The sequence below is a fragment of the Balaenoptera acutorostrata genome, chromosome 20, assembly GCF_949987535.1.
Source record: "Balaenoptera acutorostrata chromosome 20, mBalAcu1.1, whole genome shotgun sequence".
In the NCBI taxonomy this organism is placed as follows: domain Eukaryota; kingdom Metazoa; phylum Chordata; class Mammalia; order Artiodactyla; family Balaenopteridae; genus Balaenoptera; species Balaenoptera acutorostrata.
This window is the reverse complement of record NC_080083.1, coordinates 26999907-27019090: the sequence shown is the minus strand read 5'-3', so window position 1 is coordinate 27019090 and position 19184 is coordinate 26999907. Positions and strand designations below refer to the sequence as shown.

The window sequence follows — 19184 nt, the reverse complement described above, 5'->3', positions numbered from 1 at the left end:
GGAAGTAAAATTCAGCAGCACACCCCCGATTCTGGCATGAGCTGTGGATGGGCCGCCCTCCCACGCTCCTCCCTGTCGCGTAGAAAATCAGGAGCTGACGCTATTCCCAGATGATGAAAGCAGAGCGTGGTGCCTAATAGGCACTTAATAAATGTTTGCGGAAATGAATTGGAGCAGTCTGAATTGACGGGATTGCGGGTTTCACTTTCAATCAGGTTTCCATGCCTCTTGAAACTCCTCTGCATGAAAAAGGGAAACGTGACTCGGGGTGCCAAAGCCAGAGCCCCCGGTTCTCAGGAGGGGAGTCGGGAGACTGAGTTCTTGCCCCCAGCTTGCTGGGATAGTAAGGCCACCTCTGGGCCTCAGTTTCCCCATCTGTCCAATGGGGCTATTGATCTCCTTGTCTTATCCCCTTCCTCACGGGTTGTTGAGAGGGTCACTGACCAGGCATTAAAAAAACCAAAACAACAACAACAACAAATAATAGAGTGTGAGATTATAGGCAGATGGCAGTGCCAGGCCTGAGGGATGGGCAGCTCACGCCTCCAGGACAGCCAAGGACAAACCAGAAGGCCAAGATGGGCCCCCACTCCCTCCTTCTCCCCAGGCTGAAAAGACAGAGCAGAGTCCTACCCCGAGATATCTTCCCTGAGTCCAGGTCAGCTTGGATCCCCTGCCTCAGAGAGACCCCAGCCAATGGGGTCACCTCCTGTGCTCCCTGTGCCTTCAGTTGGGGGTGGACCATGAGAGCGCATTCTCTCTAGTGTGCTGGACGGTGTCATCAGGACGTGCCCGGGGCTAGATCCTCTCTGGGCATTGGGAGGGGATCCTGAGCAAACGAGTGAGGCGGTCAGAGCCTGGAGGGGCGTCGCACAGGCAGCCAGATGTATCCCTACGTGGTCTGACTGGGGGGGGGGAGGGGTGGCAGGGTTGGGGAGTCATCGACTGCCTGGAAAGCTTTCAGAAAGGGACACCATCTGAACTGGGTTTTGAGGTGCAAATAGAAATTTGCCATGCAGCCAATGAGGGAAGGGTACTCCATGTCCAGGGATTAGCAAGTGTAAGGGCCCAAAAGCATTACATGGCTTCCCTCCCTAACATTCCTACCTCTGTTGATGATTCCGTGGCCCCCATCTGGGCAGGTGCTGTCCTGTTACCTGGGCCAGGACAGCTGGACAACAGACTTTAGCACTGAGAAGCTGACGCCACTTCTTCCCAGACCTAGGGAATCACGGGCAGACACTTTGTGGACCAGGCGCGCTGTCCCCACCGTTGCCTTAGGCTGTTCCCTGTCGGGGTCTCTGTGGATTGCACTGAGCTGGCCCAGTGGGTCCTGGGTGCTGGCTGCCCAGGGCTGGCTTCCTTTGCGGCCAAGAGCCTCGCCCAGATGCAGTCACCTAGAGGAGGACAGGAGAGCAAGAGTGCAGCTGCTGACCCCCCTCGGAAGCCCTGCTGCCCTGCTCTGAGCCCGAGCAGGCCTCAGGGCAAGCCGGGTTTTGCAGGGGCGGGTATGGGGCCTGTCCTGCCTCTCTCTTAGTGGAGCTGCTTTCGGGCCTCTCCACACTCTCTTCGCCTGACCTCTGGTACCACCCTTGAACGAGCTAGGCTCCAGGTAAGGCCTGGAGCAGGTAGAGCCCCCTCCTTGCCCGCCCTGTTGCACCTATCCGTTCCTCCTCCACCCATTCCGCACTTGCTTATCAGCACCTGCTGCATCACAGCCCTGCCCCAGAAGCTGGGGCCACAGAGACGAACCAGAGAGACATAGCCCTGCTTTATAGGGCACGTGCTGGGAACAGAGGAGAGAGCAGGATTCCACTGGATGGAAGGACCCCCAGAGGCCCCTCTGGCTGAGCCCTTCCTAGAGGAGCTGGAAGGAACTGAACAAATCCAAGGGCCAAAGGGCAGGAGCGACCGCCAGCTCCGGGGTCTTCAGCCACCGCAGGCAGGCCCTCCCTGAGCCCCTGCGAGCCCCTCGCCTCCTGCCGTCACATTACCCACCTTGTACTTCAGATAAGACGTATCCTTATCACTCACAGGCAAATTATAAATGTGATCTATTAAAGCCCTTTGTATGTGAAATGTCATGTAAATTAATAGGGTTTTAGAATAGGAAGGCTACGCTACTGTTATTACCCTGGGCAGTAATAATAAAAATAGAAATAAAAGTTATTATTCCACTTACTGAGAGCTCACCCAGTGCCAGATAATGGTGCCCCAGTGCCACCATCTCACTGAATTTCGCAGCAGCCCGAAAAGGAGGTCACTAATCGCACTTACAGAGGAGCAAAATGAGGCCAAGCGGGGGTTACACAACTCGTCTTGGGTGGCGCAGCTAGTGAGCGTGGGAGATGGGATTTTTGCCACCTTGCTTTTAGCCACGTTGTGCATGGTTTCCTTTAACCTCTCTGGACCTGAGTCCTTCACCAAGTAACGTCTTCCTGGGGGTACTGTACTGAGGGCTCACTGAGATGGTCGGGGGAAGCCTCTTGGCCGTGGAAAGCGCCCCAGTGGCAGCTGCTCTTCTTACCATCAGTGTAACGGTCATTTTCTCATCATCTCGTCTGCTTGAAAGGTGAGGAGACAAAGGAACAGAGAAGGTTCTACACTTCACCTTGTCACTTAGCGCTGACATGCAGTGGCGGGATCTGCCGGCTGTTCAAATTTTTAATGATTTCTGTACTGGTTGGTAAATAGTGGCTGCCTTGAGCCCCCAGAATGCCTCCCCCTCACCTCCCGGGGGTCTCCCCCAAGACCCCCTGACCATCCCATGGTCCACCAATCAGTGCCCAATTCGACACCTAAAAACAGCCTGTCTCAGGAGTCAAAAAGTGATGGACTCTGCATTTACAGGAGAGAGAGCTTGAGATCACAGATGTTAGTTTATTCACGGAACTAGTGATGGGGCCAAGTTGGGAGCCTGGGATCTTTCAGCAAAAAGTCTTGGGGTGCTCAAGACTTGAACGTTTGCTGTCCTGGTGCACAGAAGCAGGTGCTATAGGACTGGTGTTTGGAATTGTGCAGAGCCCTTGCAAAGGCCCATAAAGAACAAAGCTGGGGAAAGTAGGCAAAGTGAGGAGGCCCAGGAGAGTTTAGCCCATTTAGATTTAAATGGCTCAGTGAGAGACCCTATGGGGAGGATGCAAAATGTTGACTCTTTAACTGGCAGTTGGACATCTGAAACTTTGAGAACAGGACATGTAAAAAGCCATCTGCACAGCGAGCTCTAGAAGCACCAATGGTCAGACCAGTGGCTTGTCCTGACACCCATTGGTGGTAGGTGGGAGAGTGTCTGCAAAGCAGAAATGGCATTTTTATGAAGAGTGAGGGGAGGGGTGGTGCAGGAGAGAAGGAGAAACTCTCAGAATAGTTTGCTCATGTCTCCTTAGAAACTACAGTCTGAAACGCCTTCACTTTGAAGGTCTTGGTCTTGGTCTCTGACAGGCTGATGTTTGTTCTGTGGGCAAGTGGGTGTCCCTGGGCTAGCCAGGACCACAAACTGCTGTCACAGAGCAGCGAAGGCTGGCTTTGGAGTGAACTCCCTGTGGCCACTCTCACCCTTGAAGTCTTGCTAGAGAGAGAGCAATGCGGAACAGAGTGTCCTCCTAGGGCCAGGAGCCAGGGCGGAGCACTTGTAATGTATCAGCCATTCCTGATACTGGCCCTCTGGCCAGCACTACAGAGAAAACTTGCCTTGTCCCCAAGGCCCCAGGTAGTCAGGCCAAAGCTGGAACTAGCTAGGGCCCAGAAAGGGAAGGATTTGCCCCCAGCTCGGTGGGTCCTGACTGAAAAGAATTTTGAGGGACCTGTGTCTTGGTCACGTGTACCAAGGGCCTAGCTTGGTGATTTTTTTAACTGAATTGAAGTGGTAAGACCTTTAGAGGCTAGGTCAAGATCATAGCCATGGGAATGCCTCCATTCCCTTTCCTTTTGTTTGCTGGATCTTGGAGAAAAGCATTAGTTGGAATGGCTACCCCCTCCCCTCCACCGTCCTGCAAGGCTGAGTCTTCTGATCGCTGCTTCCCTCTCCAAGCAGGATTTAGTGTAGCCACACCCAGGTCTTGAGCTCAGCTATGCGAAGATCCTATAGTACACACAGTCAGGGGCCTGGCTACAAGCTAGGTGGGTCCAGGGTAGAGCCCCCCTTCTCACTGGCAGAGGAGCCAGAGCTCCCCTTTAGCCCAAAACCCTGCTTCTCGGTAGCCAATTTTCTCTCCTTTCCGGGGAGTTGGTTTGTGTGCAGCCTGGTCCCACAACTGGAGACCCCTTTCCCATCAGGACTAGTGACTGGAAACTCTCTGAGGGCAGAGAATGTGTGTGTTTAGTTCACTGCTATGACCCCAGTGCTTAGAATAGTGCCTGGCACGTAATAGGTGCTCAATAAATATTTATTGAGTGGATAAGGGGCTGAGAACGGGTCAGGAGTTACGGAGGCCTCTGATGTTGGTCCCTGCAAAAGATCTAGGTGAGCAAGGGCACTGTGGGCCCCAGCTGTCTGTTGGGAGGTAATACGGCCCCCCTGGAGAAGGATGCTGGGCCAGAGTCCCCAGGGAGAGCTTTCTGCTTCCTGCCTCCCCAGGACCCCAGCAAGCAGTGCCTAAAGCCGTGTTCTCAGCTCCGGCCGTGCTTTGGGGAACACTGGAAGTTTCCTTGGTCCAGGCTGCACCCAGACATATCATCAGAATCTCTGGGGGCAGGGCCCAGGCATCAGAGGAAGAGGGAGGCAGGAGGAATTGCCTGGAGCAGCTGCAGGTGGGTGACAGTGCCCACCCTCAGAGGGACCCTGGGCAGCTCTACATGCCTCCTGGAGATGCAGGGCGTGCTGGGGAAGGGGGTGGAGAGTGCTTAAAGCAAGCACAATGTAGGAAAAATTGTCTTTCCTAATGGACCATTCGGGGTGGTAGTGCACATTATAAGAGAGAGTTTTATAAAGATGCCCCTCAGAAATCACAGCCTGTCAGAGCCATAAGGAACCTCGGAATTCACTCATCGAAGGTCACAGAATTAAGTAGTGACCAAGCCAGAACTGTATCCCAGGCGGCATCTTCTCAAACCAGGAAGGGGAGAGGACGCAAAGTAAGAGGTCCGTGACCTAATACCCCGCGGTGGACAGGACAGTGGAGCCCTGCAGTGTTTACTAAAAACCAAGGACACCCCAAGACTTCCTCTAAATCAAGGATTCTCTGCCCTTGATCCCACAGAGAATCCTGTGCATCTCTGCATGCATCAGAATTATCTGGAAGGCCTTTAAAAGATAGAGACAAAGGCCCTACCTGATTCTTTGTGTGCTAAATCTCCCTCAGCCAGGCTAGAGACCCGCTGCTCTGAACAGAGACCCTGAAGTGGATCTCACAGGAGATGGTCGCAAGGATTAGATTCCCCACCGTGTTCTCAGGAGGGCCTTTCCTTCCACAAGGTTAGCGGGTGACAGACTATGCAGATGTGCGCCACAATTTAACCTTTTGCAATTTTTGAAAGCCTTTAAACCAAAGGTTCTCCCTCTCGGCTGCACCCTGGGGTCACCTGGGAAGCACTTAAAGGTCCCCCTGTCCAAGCTGCACCCTAAACCAGATAAATCCGAATCTCCAAGGGTGGGACCCAGGCCTCAGCATTTGTGAAAACTCCCCAAGTGGTCCAGCGAGCGGCTGGCGGTAAGGATAGTCCACTAGACAGAGCAGGGCGCTCTTTCTTGTTGTTGCCTGGTACCCTTCACTGGGTTAATTATGCTCCTGGCCTACTCCTGTGGGCATTTGAGTTTGCTGCCCCCGGGCTGCAGGGTCACGGGAGTGGAGAGGCAGCTAAACATGCAGGCAGTGCTGCCTTTCAGCTCAGTTTACCCAGAGCGCTGCCTCCCAGCCCTGGCTCTCCTCCACCTCCTCAGGGCATCTGACCATCATCATACCAGCTGATGCTCCGCAAGAGTCTAATGTGGGACAGACGCTGGGCTAGGTCCCAAGTGGGACATGGGACTCGGTCCCCACCCTACAAGAATTTGCCACCCAGCAGCAGAAATCAGATGTGCACCTAAAAATAACTGTGCTTAGGTAAGGCAAAAACTGGTAAGGGCCACAGAAGCAATAAAAAGTAGGTGTGGTGTCGTAGAAGCCTCCAAAAAACCAAAAGTGCCATTGACTTCTAACTGGCACTGAATTCTTACAGATCCAGAAAGTCCAGAAAAAGCATCTCATTCACTGTCAGTGGGATGGCAACAGCTTTCACTTACATGAGTTACTTACCCCAGAGGTGTGATAGTGCCAACCTCAGAGGCGCCGCTTTCCAGTGACAGAGGGACTTGGGTTTGTCATCCTCTTACACCAGGAAGACAGGCTCTTGCAGGCTCAGAGCTGAAGGGATTTTAGAGGTCATCTGGCTTGACCTCCTTGCAGGAGACAGGAGTTGGTTACTCAGGGCGCAGAGAAGTGAAACATGGTGCTTAAGTTATAAAGTAAGCCAGGGGCAGCTGAGGCTGGCGGCCAGCCTTTGATGCCAAACCCAGTGACCCTTCTTTTATTGCACTGGTGGGGCGAGGAACTCCAGACTGGTGAGATTGGGCCTTTAGGTCTGAATGACAGCTCCTAGGAGGCTTGGCACCTGCCCGTGCCTGGAATTCCTCCTTTAGTACTTCATTCTTTCGTACCGGGCAGCCTCTTTTTGAATGCAAGATTCTCTAACAGGAGGGCCATACTACCTTCCTAACACCTGAGTCGCCAGGTAGACAACCTATAGCTCTCAAGTCCTGAGGTTTTATTAGCCAAACATTTTTCTCCTTGCTGCCTGATTTACTGCTAAGAAATGGGAGGTATTAAGCCACTGGGGTCACGCCAGCCAGCTTGGCCCGGTTGTTAGAGCTGAAAGGAATGCCTATTCTAATTTTGAGGTATGGAAATTTAGCTGCACTAAAATGACATCATGAAGTTGGGACATCCTGAAAGATTCCAGACCACTGTTATCAGTAGGAATTCAGGCCTCCTGTGTGCTAATGACCATCTGACCATGTGGCCAACCACAGAGAAGGTGGAATAGCCCTGCATGAGGGAGAGCCCTGTCTTGAGGGCAGGGCTGATGGCTGGACAGAGACCTGATGGGCCTCATTAGAATGAGAGCTAACACTTGTTGAAGCTTATTTCCTGGCAGGCATTCGTCTAAGCACTTTGCATCTATTAATCTCTGACTAATATCCTCATCTCTTTTATAAGTGGGGACACCAAGGCACAGAAAGGTTAAGGCAGCATGCCCAAAGTCACTCAGCTAGTAAGTGGCTGAGCCAGGATTTGAACCGAGACAGGCTTCGTGTCTGTGCACTTGGCTATTGGGCTAACCTGCCTCACGAGAAGCCTGGTTGTCCCCTTCACGCGTTGGCCAGACAGGCTGTGTTGAGGAGGGAGCCCTTCTCCGCATTCCCAGCAGCAGACGGGGCACGGTCATCTGGGCAGTGGGGTGCTAGGGTGGCCACGGGTACTCATGGACCAGGGGCTCTGCCACGGTTGCCTGGGCCTCAGCCCCAGCAAGAAGCCCTGAGCCCTGCCAGATCTGCCTAATTCCCTGCAGTCTTCCCCTGAATACCCGCTGCCAGGGCAGCCCAGACCCCCATCCCTTCAAAAATAAAATAAGAGGTTTCCCAAGGAGGGAGTCTGCCGCAGGTGACCCCTGGCTCCTGAGGGCCTGGTGAGAGATGCTGAGAACAGGACCAGGAGCCGAATCTGCGAGGCTCTCCCTGTTCTTCCAGCTCCTCCAGGTCCAGCCCTGGAAGCTCCTGGTCCTCAGGTCCCTCCTGCCGTCCTGGAGACAGTCACACACACACACACACACACACACACACACACACACACACACACACACACACACACACACCCCTTTCCTGGATCTGTGCTCACGCATCCCCCACGAGCCCCGCCACCAAGGAGAGCCCATTGGCCTTAGAAATAGCATCAGGGGCTTAGCTGCCAGGTCATCTGGAGAACGTATTTGGGGTGACCAGTGAGGCTGGGTGGCCTACCAGGACAGGAGGGGGATGGCAGGGAGCTGGGGAAGTGGACCAAGAAGACAGCCCCGGGGCAGGATGCTGGGGCAGCGCTCTCTCCTCCCCCCTTAGGAGATTCCCAAGGAGGCCAGGCTGCGCGGGGAGAGGTGGGGGATGGCGGACTGTGTCGCCACAGAGTGGGTGCTGTGAGGGCTGTCGCTGCTGTTCTGGGCACACTGGGGGGCTCCCCTCCCCTGCTCCCCCCCACACACCTGTCACTCTGCTTAGCCCCGTTTTGATGGTTGAGTTTAAATTCAGCCCCTAGCAGTGTCTGCTGCCCAGTCTCCAGCAGGAGCCTTTATCTGAGATTAGGGATAATGGATTTTCTTTCTTGGATAAGGTTTTTTTTTTTCCTCCCTCTTTCCTCTCTCTTTCTGTCAGACTTTTTGTCCAAAATGCACTCAACTCCAGAAAAGAGAGGTTTTGTTAAAAGTCTTCTTATTGACTCAACTCCCCTCCCCCAGCTCTGTCCCCCCTCCCTTCTCCCCACCACCAGTTTTTTCATGCTTCCAAGGAAACCTGTTTCAAGTAAGAAGTGAGAGAGTACAAAAGAATAAGGACCTTCCTCCTGTCCTGCCCTCTTCCTTCTCCCTCAGGGTCCCCTGAGCCCTGCTCTGGGCCTGCAGCAGAGCCTGGTGTAGAGTTGGGATGGGGAGAAATAACTTGACATCTTCCTTATTTTCCTTCAGCACTTTGCGCAAGCACCCACATCTTCAGAAATCTAGATCCTGCCTGGAAGAAATGGGGAGAGGACTTGGTGGGGGAGTCCCTTCCTTGGTCTTGGCAGGGGTCACTGCTGTGTACATTTATTTCACCTGGATCTTTCTTTTTCCCCCTTCAACAGCCCTATTACCATATTTAAATGCAAGTATGTCTCTTTTCATTGGCATTTGAAGTAGCTTAGCCTGACGTTTCTAGAATAGCTCCTTCCCTTTTGAACTTCTTTCCTCCCCAGTAGTTCTGTGTAGCTAGGGCAATAGTCTTAGAGTTTAGTGGGCTTCTAGTTTGCTGTGTTTGGGGGACGGCTCTCTCTCTCCTTTCTCTCCTCCCCTGCTCCCCGCCCTCCACGGTGCATGTTCCCTTACGCCCCTCGTCCTGTAGCAGTTCCTTATCTGGAAGGCTCAGTGGCCAACGCTGAGCCCCTCCGTTGGGCTGTTTGCTGCTGGCTTCCAGCACATCATTTAAAACCACAGTCACCGGACATGGGTCTTGGGATCGGGCCTCCAAGCGTCTGCAGATTGTTCCACGCGAGGGGAAGTGTGTCTGTGTGTGTCCCAGGGCGTGGCTGTGTGTGCACATGCTGTGGCCGAAAGAAGCCCGGGGGAGGGGACTTGCCCACCTCTTCCTTCACCTGGACACTCTGCAGCCACACTGGGTCACCTTGTCCTTCTGACGTTTAGTCCCACTGCTGGGACAGCCTTGCTGCCTGGTGCGTTGTCAGATCAAAACCCCCAGGAGACCCTTCAATGCCAACTTGATTGGGACGGTGGAGCTCAGACAGAAGAGCCAGATCTAAATCCCCATAACGTGCCTCCAGAGCCACAGGCCCACCCCACGTAGGTCTCTGCAGCCCCACGCTTCCTCCCCCAGCTGGACCCCCAGAATGCTTCACCCCTAGGCCTGGGGCTGTGATGTTGCTGACATTGAAGTCTGGAGTCAAGATGGCCAAGCAAGCCTGAGGCCTCAGGAGAACAGCTAGGCTTAAGCCGTCTCCTGGCCAAGGTGCCTGTAGTGTCAAGAGGCCATCGCCAGGGCCTCCTGCCTATGGCTCAGGGCTGACTGCTCCACAGGGACCCCTGCCTGTGACCGGGCCATGCTCGGCCCCCCAGCTCTGGACAAGCCCTGGGGAATCACCGAGGTGCCCGTGCAGGGGCCGCAGGGAGCTCGCCCTGCTCTCAAGAGAAGTTACTCCTAATCCTCTTCAATTATTTTGGTGTGCCGTCTAGAACCAGCTTCCCGGGTGACAAATGTGTGGGAATCAAACACACCTAAAGATGCTGTGCCTTCCAGAAGCCTGAGAGCCACAGATCCGTGTCCCTCCTAAAGGCCGACCCACGGACATCCCTTCCCACCCCTGTCTTCTGTGTCGGGGCGGGGGACATGGCCTGTGAGACGCGTCTGTCCGAGGCCCTTGCCAGGACCCTCGTTCACCCCCGCTCCTCTCTCTCTGCCAGGCTTCCCGGCAGCGGCTTATGGACCAGTGGCGGCGGCGGCGGTGGCGGCAGCACGAGGGTCAGGTAGGAAGGTGTGCGGGCCAGGCGGCTCCCAGGCATGCCCAGTGTGCAGGGGAAGGTAAAGGCCCTGTTGGATCTGTGTGGCTGCGTCTGCCCACCACTCTCACCACAGCCCGGAGGGTGGGGGGTGGGGGGGCAGCCCCAGCGGGGGGTCAGTCGCGGGACCGCAAACCAAAGGTAGATGACGATTCTCTCACTCAAAAGAGAAAAGTGGATTTCTTTTGGACTTTGGACGGCCCCTTCACTTGACAGCCGGCTTCAGGGCACCCGTGGGCATTTCCCTCCTTGGCTTTTGCTGGTTCACAAGGCCCCCTGCCTCGAGTCTCTGACCCAGCCAGAGAAGTTCTAGGTTGCGAAGGGAGACTCAGAGCCCATCCACGTGGTCCTGGCCTTGGAGCAACCCACGCCTTCGGCCCCTGCTGCACTTGGCAAGTGGGCTTCCTGATCCGGCTAAACCCCGAGTCCCTGAGGGTCAAACGTGAGGCCAACTCTGACCCCAGGGAGTGAAGCTGCTCTTCCTGAAGCCCCCAGTCCATCCCAGACTCTCTTCTTAGGCGAGACCAGAGAGCTCCAAGACTCTAGCCGCCAAGGGAATTGGGGTGTTCCCTCCCATGAGGTTGCCCAGGTCATTTGGTCTCCAAATCCAACCTTTGAGGGGGTCTGGGACCCTTGGGGTGAGCTGGGAACCTTTCCCCAGCGGCACTGTGGGCTCAGGCTGGAGCTGGGCCGTTGTCCCTCTCCCCCAGGTGCCCTCTGCCTTCCTGAGCAAGCAGGGCTTCTGCTGTGTGCTCCCCATCCCCCAGGCCACCGACAGGCCCCCCACCTCCTAAACCCGGGAGCCATGGTTTGCAGCTCTCCCCCAACACCCCGCGGCCAGGGCGCTGGAGCACCCAGGGAAGTTTAGTTTGATGTAACAGGGCTCTGAGGAGGGCGGGGGGAGGGAGGTGCTGCTGAGGGTACCAGGAAATGGGGCATTAAAAGCCCAGAGGGCAAACGCCAAAAAGACCCAAACCCTCGGTGGTAAGAGACTGGCACAGTGAGGCCCTTTGGAAATGTCAGTAAAAATCCGTTCCATGCAAACTGGCACTGCCTCAAGCTACAAAGGACCCACTCCCCTGAGCCACCCGCTGGGGGCTTGTTTGGAGAGGCCAGGGAATTCTCAGGGGGCTGCTGAGGGCGTTAGCCAGAGAGCTGGGCGGGGGCACCGGCGCCTTTCCTCGGCTTCCGCCTGCCCAGCCGGCCTCCAAAGCTCCCACCGGCCCTCTGGCCAGTGTCTCTTGGTCCCCCTGCCCTGGGGGCGGGTTGCACAGCTGCCTAGTGTCTCCCTGTTCCATTTGGTTTTTTAACTTGAGAGCTTTTTGGTATCATTATAAACGAGCCTCTGTCCTACCTGTGCCTGGGGGAAGGGACGACAAAAAGAAAAATCTTGAGATTTTTGAGTGTTGTTGGTTGTTGTTTTCTCCGTTCAGTTTCTTTCTTATTGTAACTTGGATTATGAAACTAAACTTTAACCCAAAATTAACCCTGCCTCTCTCCCCACCCCCATTCTCCTTGACTTCATGGCAAGTTTAAAGGGCAGCATGGGGTTCTTTGAGAGTCTGAGAGTGGTCTCCCCATGGTCTCTGCCCCCTTCTGCCACCCCTGCCCTCTCACAGACCCCCAGAGCCAGGCGGGAGTCCCACCCATCCCCTCTAACTCCTAACCCCAAAGGTCAGAGCCATCTCCAACCACCCTTTTTTTTTCAGGATCAGTGGTGTTTTATTTGTAGCCATTTCCATCAGGAGCAGAGTCTCCCACAGGCCATTCTAGGTCAGCCATGCTCATCACCGCACTGTTAGTGAATTCTCTTCAGGAGTGTGCTCCCAGACCCCCTGCCCATACCAGCCTGGGTTAGTGCAAGGAGTAAATCCTCAGCTCGGAGGTGCCCGCCCCAGGATGCAGGCTCGGCCAGGAAGCTATAGGGCACCCCCCCCCCAACCCAGTGCAGCCTGGGTGTGCCCGAGAGTGATGACCGGGCTGTGCCTGCCAAGGTCAGAACACTGCCCAGGCTGGAAGACACCTGCCCACGTGTAGACAGGGTAGCTCGGCCCCCACCCCCTACCCCCTTTGAACCTGGAGCAGGGTTACAAGGCTGGGGAAGGAAGATCTCCACCTGTCTTTCTCTTAGTGCATTTTGACCTGTAAGCACTCTCCCCTTCCTCCCTCCCTCCCCCTAGAAAATGATCTGGACTCCAAGTCTGGCAGGATGGCCAGTTATTTACCTGTCATAGTGGCCCCTGGGTGGCATTCTGGCATGTACAGGAGGGGCTGCACACTTATTTGGGTGTGTGAATCGGCCCAGGCCAGCAGGGGGGCTCACTGAGGGCTGATTGCCTGATTCTACCTTCACCGACTCCTGCAATCCTGCCCCACCCATCCCAGCTCCTCCCTCGGGGATAGGGATGCTCCTTCAGCCCCCCAGGCCCCCACCAAGCAGCCTCGGCTGTTGGGGGGCATTACAAGTTCAATGGCATTCTCTCATAGGGAGAAGCTGGTCTAGGGAGTCTGTGGAGTGCCGCCCTTGAGCTTGGTCCCATGCTGAACCTGGCCGGGGACTCAGAACAGTGGGAAACAGGGCCTCTGCTCCCCAGGGGCTCTCAGGCTTGGCTTAGGGAAGGCCCTCTTTGCACTTTCATTTTTGTCAAGCTCCACAGCTTTGTGTGGGTTTTCCCTTCCTTATCATGACATGCGGGGGGAGCTTCCTGAGTGGAAACGCCAGCCGGGGGCCGTGGGGTGGGAAGCAGCTTTGGTTTTGATGAGCTTGGCAACGGCATCCGTCAGGGCTATGGTGTCAGGGTAGGAGGTCCCTGGGCCTGGAGCTCTGCACCCACCTCAGCCGACTCCTCTGGGCCCGCCTGCCCCGGACCTGAGGTGGGTGGGCTCTGGTGACCCCCAGGGGGAGGTCCCGGCGACTCCTAGATGACTTCACTATCAGTGTCACTTTTCTTTTACCTTCACCCGGAAGTTTGAAACGTCATCTTTTCTTGTGCTCAGTCGAGACTTTGTTTGTTTATTTTGATCGTATCCATTCAGTTCCAGTGGCCCCATCATGCCCCTCCCCCAAAACCTAAATCAAGTTTGGTAAACGACTCCCCCGACAAGTGAGGGAAATGGTTCGAATCTCCAGGCTATTTGATTTCTGGGTGGCATCGCGGGTGGGTCCGTGTATCAGTCTTAGGCCCCGGCCCCAGCCCATCCCCGGCCCCAGCCAGGACCCCTTACTGTGCTTTACACTTGCCAGCTTTGTTCCCATCTAGTGACATGAGCTCCTGACGGTGGTGGTGAGTGTGAGAGTCATGTTCTGTTGTCTTTTCTCTTGCTTGGTTGGGGCTGCGGTGAGAGTGTCTCTGAGGCATACTTTCCCGCCTCTCTTACACTAGGATCTGCACACCTCCTCTCAAACACTCTTCTGAGCACGCTCAGCGGGAAGGTTTGTCCACACCTATTAATCCTCTCTCAGTGTCCAGCTTCCTGTTAGTACCAGCTGGTTTGCATGTTTTTGCTTGTTCAGATGAAACAGTTCAAGAAACAAACTCATATCCAACTCTCGAGAAATGTCTTTTTTTGTACACTTTCGTTTTCGATTTTTTTTTTTATTAGTTACAACTCCGAAACACCTGTTGTCCAGTAAAACATTTCACACCCCCTGCCTGTTCTTAGATTGTATGTCTCTGTGGGACTGAACTAAATGCATGCACTGTAGTAGATGTACTGGTAGCCGTAGCTGTAGTTGTAGAACATGCATTGTTGAGTTGATATTACAGGGCCTCGGACGGCTGGGCACAGCACGGCTGTCTGCAGGATAGCGTGGGGGCCAGGAAGAGAAGGGGCACCATATTTTCAATGTTGCCAAAGGGCTTGGATCCATGTTCCCACCATCAGCCACCACCACCTCCCCTCACACTCCCTGCTCCCCGAGTCCAGGACTGGGTCACCACCCTCAGCTCTAGCCTTCCCAACTGAGATCTCTCTTGATCGTGTCCAACTATAGTGAAAGAGAATGGAATCAGGGTTGGAAGGAGTCTTACAGTTCTTCCTTGTTCTTGTCTTCCTCCTATGGTTCTTGAACAGATCAGGTCTTTTTTTAATTCTTAAGGCCTAGCAGCAAGGCTCCTCCAAGCCCTCTACTCCTTGAGTCCTTTGCCAGCTCACATCCAGCCCTTCAGGGATTCAGGTCCTTGTGGCAGCCCTGTCTACATGGTCGGAGGGGAAATGAAATATGATGGGGAAAGGGATTAAGATCTCAAGATCCTTAGTCTGCAGACAGGGGATGCATTTGGTCTTAGTCAAGGTCAGCATTTGTTCTTACGGTTGGTGAAGGTAAAAGGAGAAAGGGTGGAGGGCAAGTGGGGTGAGAGAGGTGACATTCCTGCTGTGGAGATTACTGGCACAGCTTCATGAGGAGGGGAGGTAAGGGGAGGGGAGGGGAGTGGTGGAGAGGAAGGGGGCCTGTAATATCCGAAGAGGAGGCCACAGTTTGCCTGCATCTCCCCAGGAAGACTTCCCAGTCCTGCAGCCTCTGCCCTGGGTTCAGGGCGTGTGCAGTCAGCCATCTCTGGACACATTGTCTCCCCTCCATTTGTGGTGACAAATCATAAGACAGTGCGGAGGTCTCTTAGAGCTTTTGGAGGCATCCCTAACTTTCTTAAGTTGATGGAAGATGAAGCAGTAGTTGCTACCTGGGACCTGCTCCTAAAGCCAGGCTGGTGGGTGGCTGTGACCCAACACTGCAGGATGCAGGTGGGATCTGAACATTCAGGGTGCAAGTAATCTATTATCAGAGGAGACAGAAGCCCAGAAAGTCTCCATAAAAGTGTGCAAAATGGTAGCCCGTGGCATGTGGCCCAGTCGGGGTGGACCAGGATTGAATGTGAGCCGGCAGGTCGGCCAGATTGAGGGCCCCGAGGCCCAGGAAGGGAGATCTGGGAGGAGCCGGTCTTCTGGCCCAGTCTTCATGGGGATGGGAGTGGGCAATGGCGGAGGGAGAAGCTGGAACTGTCAGGCATTGGGGCTGCTGAAGCGGTGGATTGACCCAGAATGGGGAGCAGGAGAAGAGCGTGGGGACAGAAGGCAGAGAGAGCAGAAAGTCCCCACCCCCCACACCCCCGCCTGAATCCTAGGTCTGGCTTTGCTGCCCGGTGGCTGGACATCCCTGAGTTTCTGTTCCAGTACGTAAAATGAGCAAGAATAAAATTCAAGTCTGGGGATAGAATAAATCATTTAACTTAAGCCATAAAATAAACACTTTGGGGAGGAGAGTAGATCTCAGACCTGCCCCACTTTTATCTCAGGACATTTTCCATGTCCCCAGTGAAATCCTTTGCCCCCTGTGTGTTAGGGGCTGAGAGAGTCCACACACTCCAGCTGCTGAAGGAATGCGGACATTGTTTGCACCGGTTGCGGCACAAGCCTTAGGGTTCCCAGGTGTTGCTTTCAACAAGCCTGTACTGAAGGTTTGCTTTGTGCCAGGCACCAAGGCATATAAAGGCAGGTAACACTTCTTGCCTTCAGTGGTCTGAGAATCTAGATTCCTTCCACTGAAAGCCCCTATTTCCCACGATGCGTTGTTTCTGGCACTGTCAGCTTCATTTAAAAAAGGCAAACGGATCACTGTGCTGCCTTTATTGCTGAAGATGGCTTTCCTGGGCCTCCGTCAGCAGAATCCGATGTCCAGGAAAGGGGGGTGGGGTGCAGGGCTGCAGTTCAGGCATCTCTTCTTTCCTGCCCAGGCTCCCTTGTGCTAGCAGCAAGCATCCTCTGGGGGCTGTGACCCCAAGATGGCCCATCTGTGGGTAAGGTCATGGGGACACCCTCTCATTGGAATAGAGCCAGCACAGTAGCGCAGAGGGAGAGAAAATCTGTGACCTGTTAGGACTGCTAACCAGCCAGATACTTGAGAGACTGTCCCGGAACATATATCTCCCAGTCACTGCCTTGTGCTCTGGGCATGGACACCTTGTTTCTCAGTTTGTCATTAAAATCTTCATTTCTGGGAGAGCCAGGACTTTTGCCCATAAAGAGTCCAGCATTGGATTTCAGTAACCCCAGTGAATTTATAATAATGTGCAGAGCTGCCCACCTCTGACCTCAGCTTCATTCATTTTCCAAGGGCTTTTGGACCAACTCTGTTGAGGATAAAATACATCAGCTCTAATCAATAATTTTGTTATAGAAATACCATGCACTTGATAAATCAACTCTAGTGCAATTAGTGACTAGCCTCAAAGCCCAGACCTAAGTATAAGTTAATCCTAAAGTGAATGGAGTGGGAGAATGTTAATGGTCTTTTAAATCAGTGGAATTATTTTCAGTGGGTGACACATCCGTGCCCGCCCCCTGAGCTGGTTGGCCTTCTCACATGCTGGCTTGGGAGCACAGGCCCTGCTGTCTGGAGGAGGGGTGGGAAGAATGGTGCCCTTGAGAGCTCTGTAACAGCACATAGAGCCCAATACAGAGGGGCAAAGGGATCCCCTCCTTGCGCTCTGGGCTGGGTGGGGGCACTGCAGGATCTGGGGAGCCCCAAAAGTTGGTGAACCCACGTGTTGGTGAGAATCACCAAAGGAGCACATACCTGGGTACATCATGGTTCCTTGGGTTCCTACAGAGCTAAGGCTGTCATGTCTTTTACCGCAGCTACCCTGTGAGATGGGCAGAAAGGCAGAAGGTTTGGGCTCAATTTTACATGTTTGTTTTTTATGAGAAAGCTGGGCTACAGAGTGGTTACATGACATATCCAAAGTCACACAGCTGGTTACCTGGTTAGCGAGGCTTTGGTCAAGGGTAAAGAACCCTGAACTTGAACCCAGGTCTTTGGCCTCCTTTAAGTAGCCCTGGGAGGAACCATGTTTGTTCATGAAGGACTCACCTGCCGCCCAGACACCCTGCACATACAGGAACGTCCTGGGAAAGCCCAGCAGCCTTGGCTGCCAGCTCTGTGTTGGCTGAGGACTCAGGCCCCAAAACCTCACAGTTCAACCTTTCAGATGTAGATTTCAGAACCAGACCCAGGGCACATCTGCCGTGGAGTTTAAATCGGCAGATATTTATTAAGTGTTCAACAACAGTAATTATTATTATATGTGACAGGCACCGTCCTAGGCCTTGATTCAAGGTACTCTGGGCTGTATCAGAAAACCCAGCTCAGTGTGATTAAATATTATAGGGGATTTATTGGTTGACATCCTGGAAGCTCTATTGGAAGAGTGAGCGTCATGTGTTCAGGGCTCATTTTCTGCAGTTTTCTTAGCTTTGCCCTCCTTCTCATTTCGATATTGTCTTTTTGTTGGTTTCCTACGATGGCAAAATGGCTGCAGCAGTTTCCTGCTTCACATTACGCGGTCTAGGAGAAGAGGGGCGTCAGCTGGTCCAGAATTCTAGCAAAAGTCCAGAACTTTGTGCTATTTGGTTAAGGCCTAGGTTACAAGAAGCAATCACTGAGGGTGGGATCTGACCCCTCTAAACCCAGCTAAAGGAGCTAAAGGAGCTCCAACACAGTGGAAGAAGGATGGATTTCCAAAGGCAAATCTGGGTACTGATAAAAGGCGGGAAAAAAGACTGATGCTGGCAGCCCTGGAAGCTCATAGATGACTCCAGAGGACAGTCCCTGCCCTAGAGGCTCTCCAAGCCTAGCATGGAGACTAATGTGTACTTACAATATGATGCCTAAGCCCAGTAAAGGAGGAGCACAGAGCTGTGGGGGCAAGTCGAGGAAGGTTTCACAGGGGAGCGAGTATCTATACTTTTAAAGGACAGATAGGAGCTCCCCAGGGAGCCTGGGGAAACAGCTTATGCAAAGCCACCAGAAAAGCAGAGTGATCTTGAAGTCCTGCAAATGGTTCACTCTGGCTAGAAAATAAAATACATTGGGGTTGAGGGCAACAGCTAGCTAGAGAGCTGGGCAGAGTCAGAGCAGGGGGTCCTTAGTGCCACGCTAAAGAGCCTGGATTCACCTAGGTGACTGGGAGCCTCAGAGAGGCCTGAAACCAAGAAGTGACATCAGATTTGTTTGTTAGACAAGCCAGACAGCAGGGTGGATTAGAGAGACGAGAGGGGAGGCGTAAGGGCAAGTGACAAACCATGAAATTGTAAACACTCCATAAATGTTCGTATATAGCTGCCCAGTAAGAGGTACTGTGGGCCTTTTACTCTTCCCCATTAGCTGATTAACTCTGGGCTCAACGTCATGCTGGTTGGGGGACAGTGGGAGGCTGTCTAATGGGCGGTGGGGATATAGGCTTGAAGAGGTAGAGACAGGCTAGAGTCTGGGAGAGGGAGACCTTGAAAGCCCGATTGATATAGTCATATTGGTGGGAGAGAGAGGCTCATATTCTTTATGGCAGTGGAACTCAGTAAAGACAGAACCAAGTAAGGAAGATCAACCTGGCAGTGGCCCAACAAAGCACAATCTGACCCCTTAATCCCTGGGGCTGTGCTGGGTTTGTGGTCTGGAGCAAGGGGAGGAGAGCAAGGCAGACCCTGGAGGGCATTCCATCATGGGGAGTCTACCTTAGTTTCCAGCAATTCTCCTTTGCTTCTGCCAACAAGTTGTTGTTCATTCCCTGCTCGGGGCTATTGGTTCCCATTCCTGTGCCCTCCTGGCAGCCACTGCCCTCGTCCTTTCTGCCAGTCCATTTCCCTCTGTCCTCATCTTTGCTCCCTCTGTTCAAATCTGGCTCAGAACACCAGGAAGCCACACCCGATTAACCCTCCCTGGGACGCCCCCTCCTTCGCTCTAGCTTCTCAATGTGATCTTGTGTTCTCAGTCTTCTTCCTGATTGGTGAGTTCTCCTCAATGAAAGGCAGGATTTTGAGTCTTTGGAAGATATTTTGCATGTTATCTCAGAGTGGTGCCTGCCTTCTCCAACAATATAAACCATCAATCCTCCAGGAGGCAG

At 53.7% G+C, this 19184-nt stretch overlaps 1 protein-coding gene across 8 annotated transcripts in view; it reads left to right on the top strand.

The window, feature by feature from the left end:
- MSI2 (musashi RNA binding protein 2) overlaps nucleotides 1-19184 on the top strand; it is a 395252-nt gene that overhangs the window by 354287 nt on the left and 21781 nt on the right. For 5 of the 8 annotated variants that reach the window (XM_057535585.1, XM_057535583.1, XM_057535582.1 and 2 more), the window contains one exon: nucleotides 10192-10254. In XM_057535585.1, coding sequence (XP_057391568.1) covers nucleotides 10192-10254 — 63 coding nt within the window. Of the gene's footprint in view, nucleotides 1-10191; nucleotides 10255-13670; nucleotides 13721-19184 lie in introns of all 8 variants that reach the window. The other 3 variants (XR_009006264.1, XM_057535584.1, XM_057535586.1) reach the window with 1 other exon arrangement.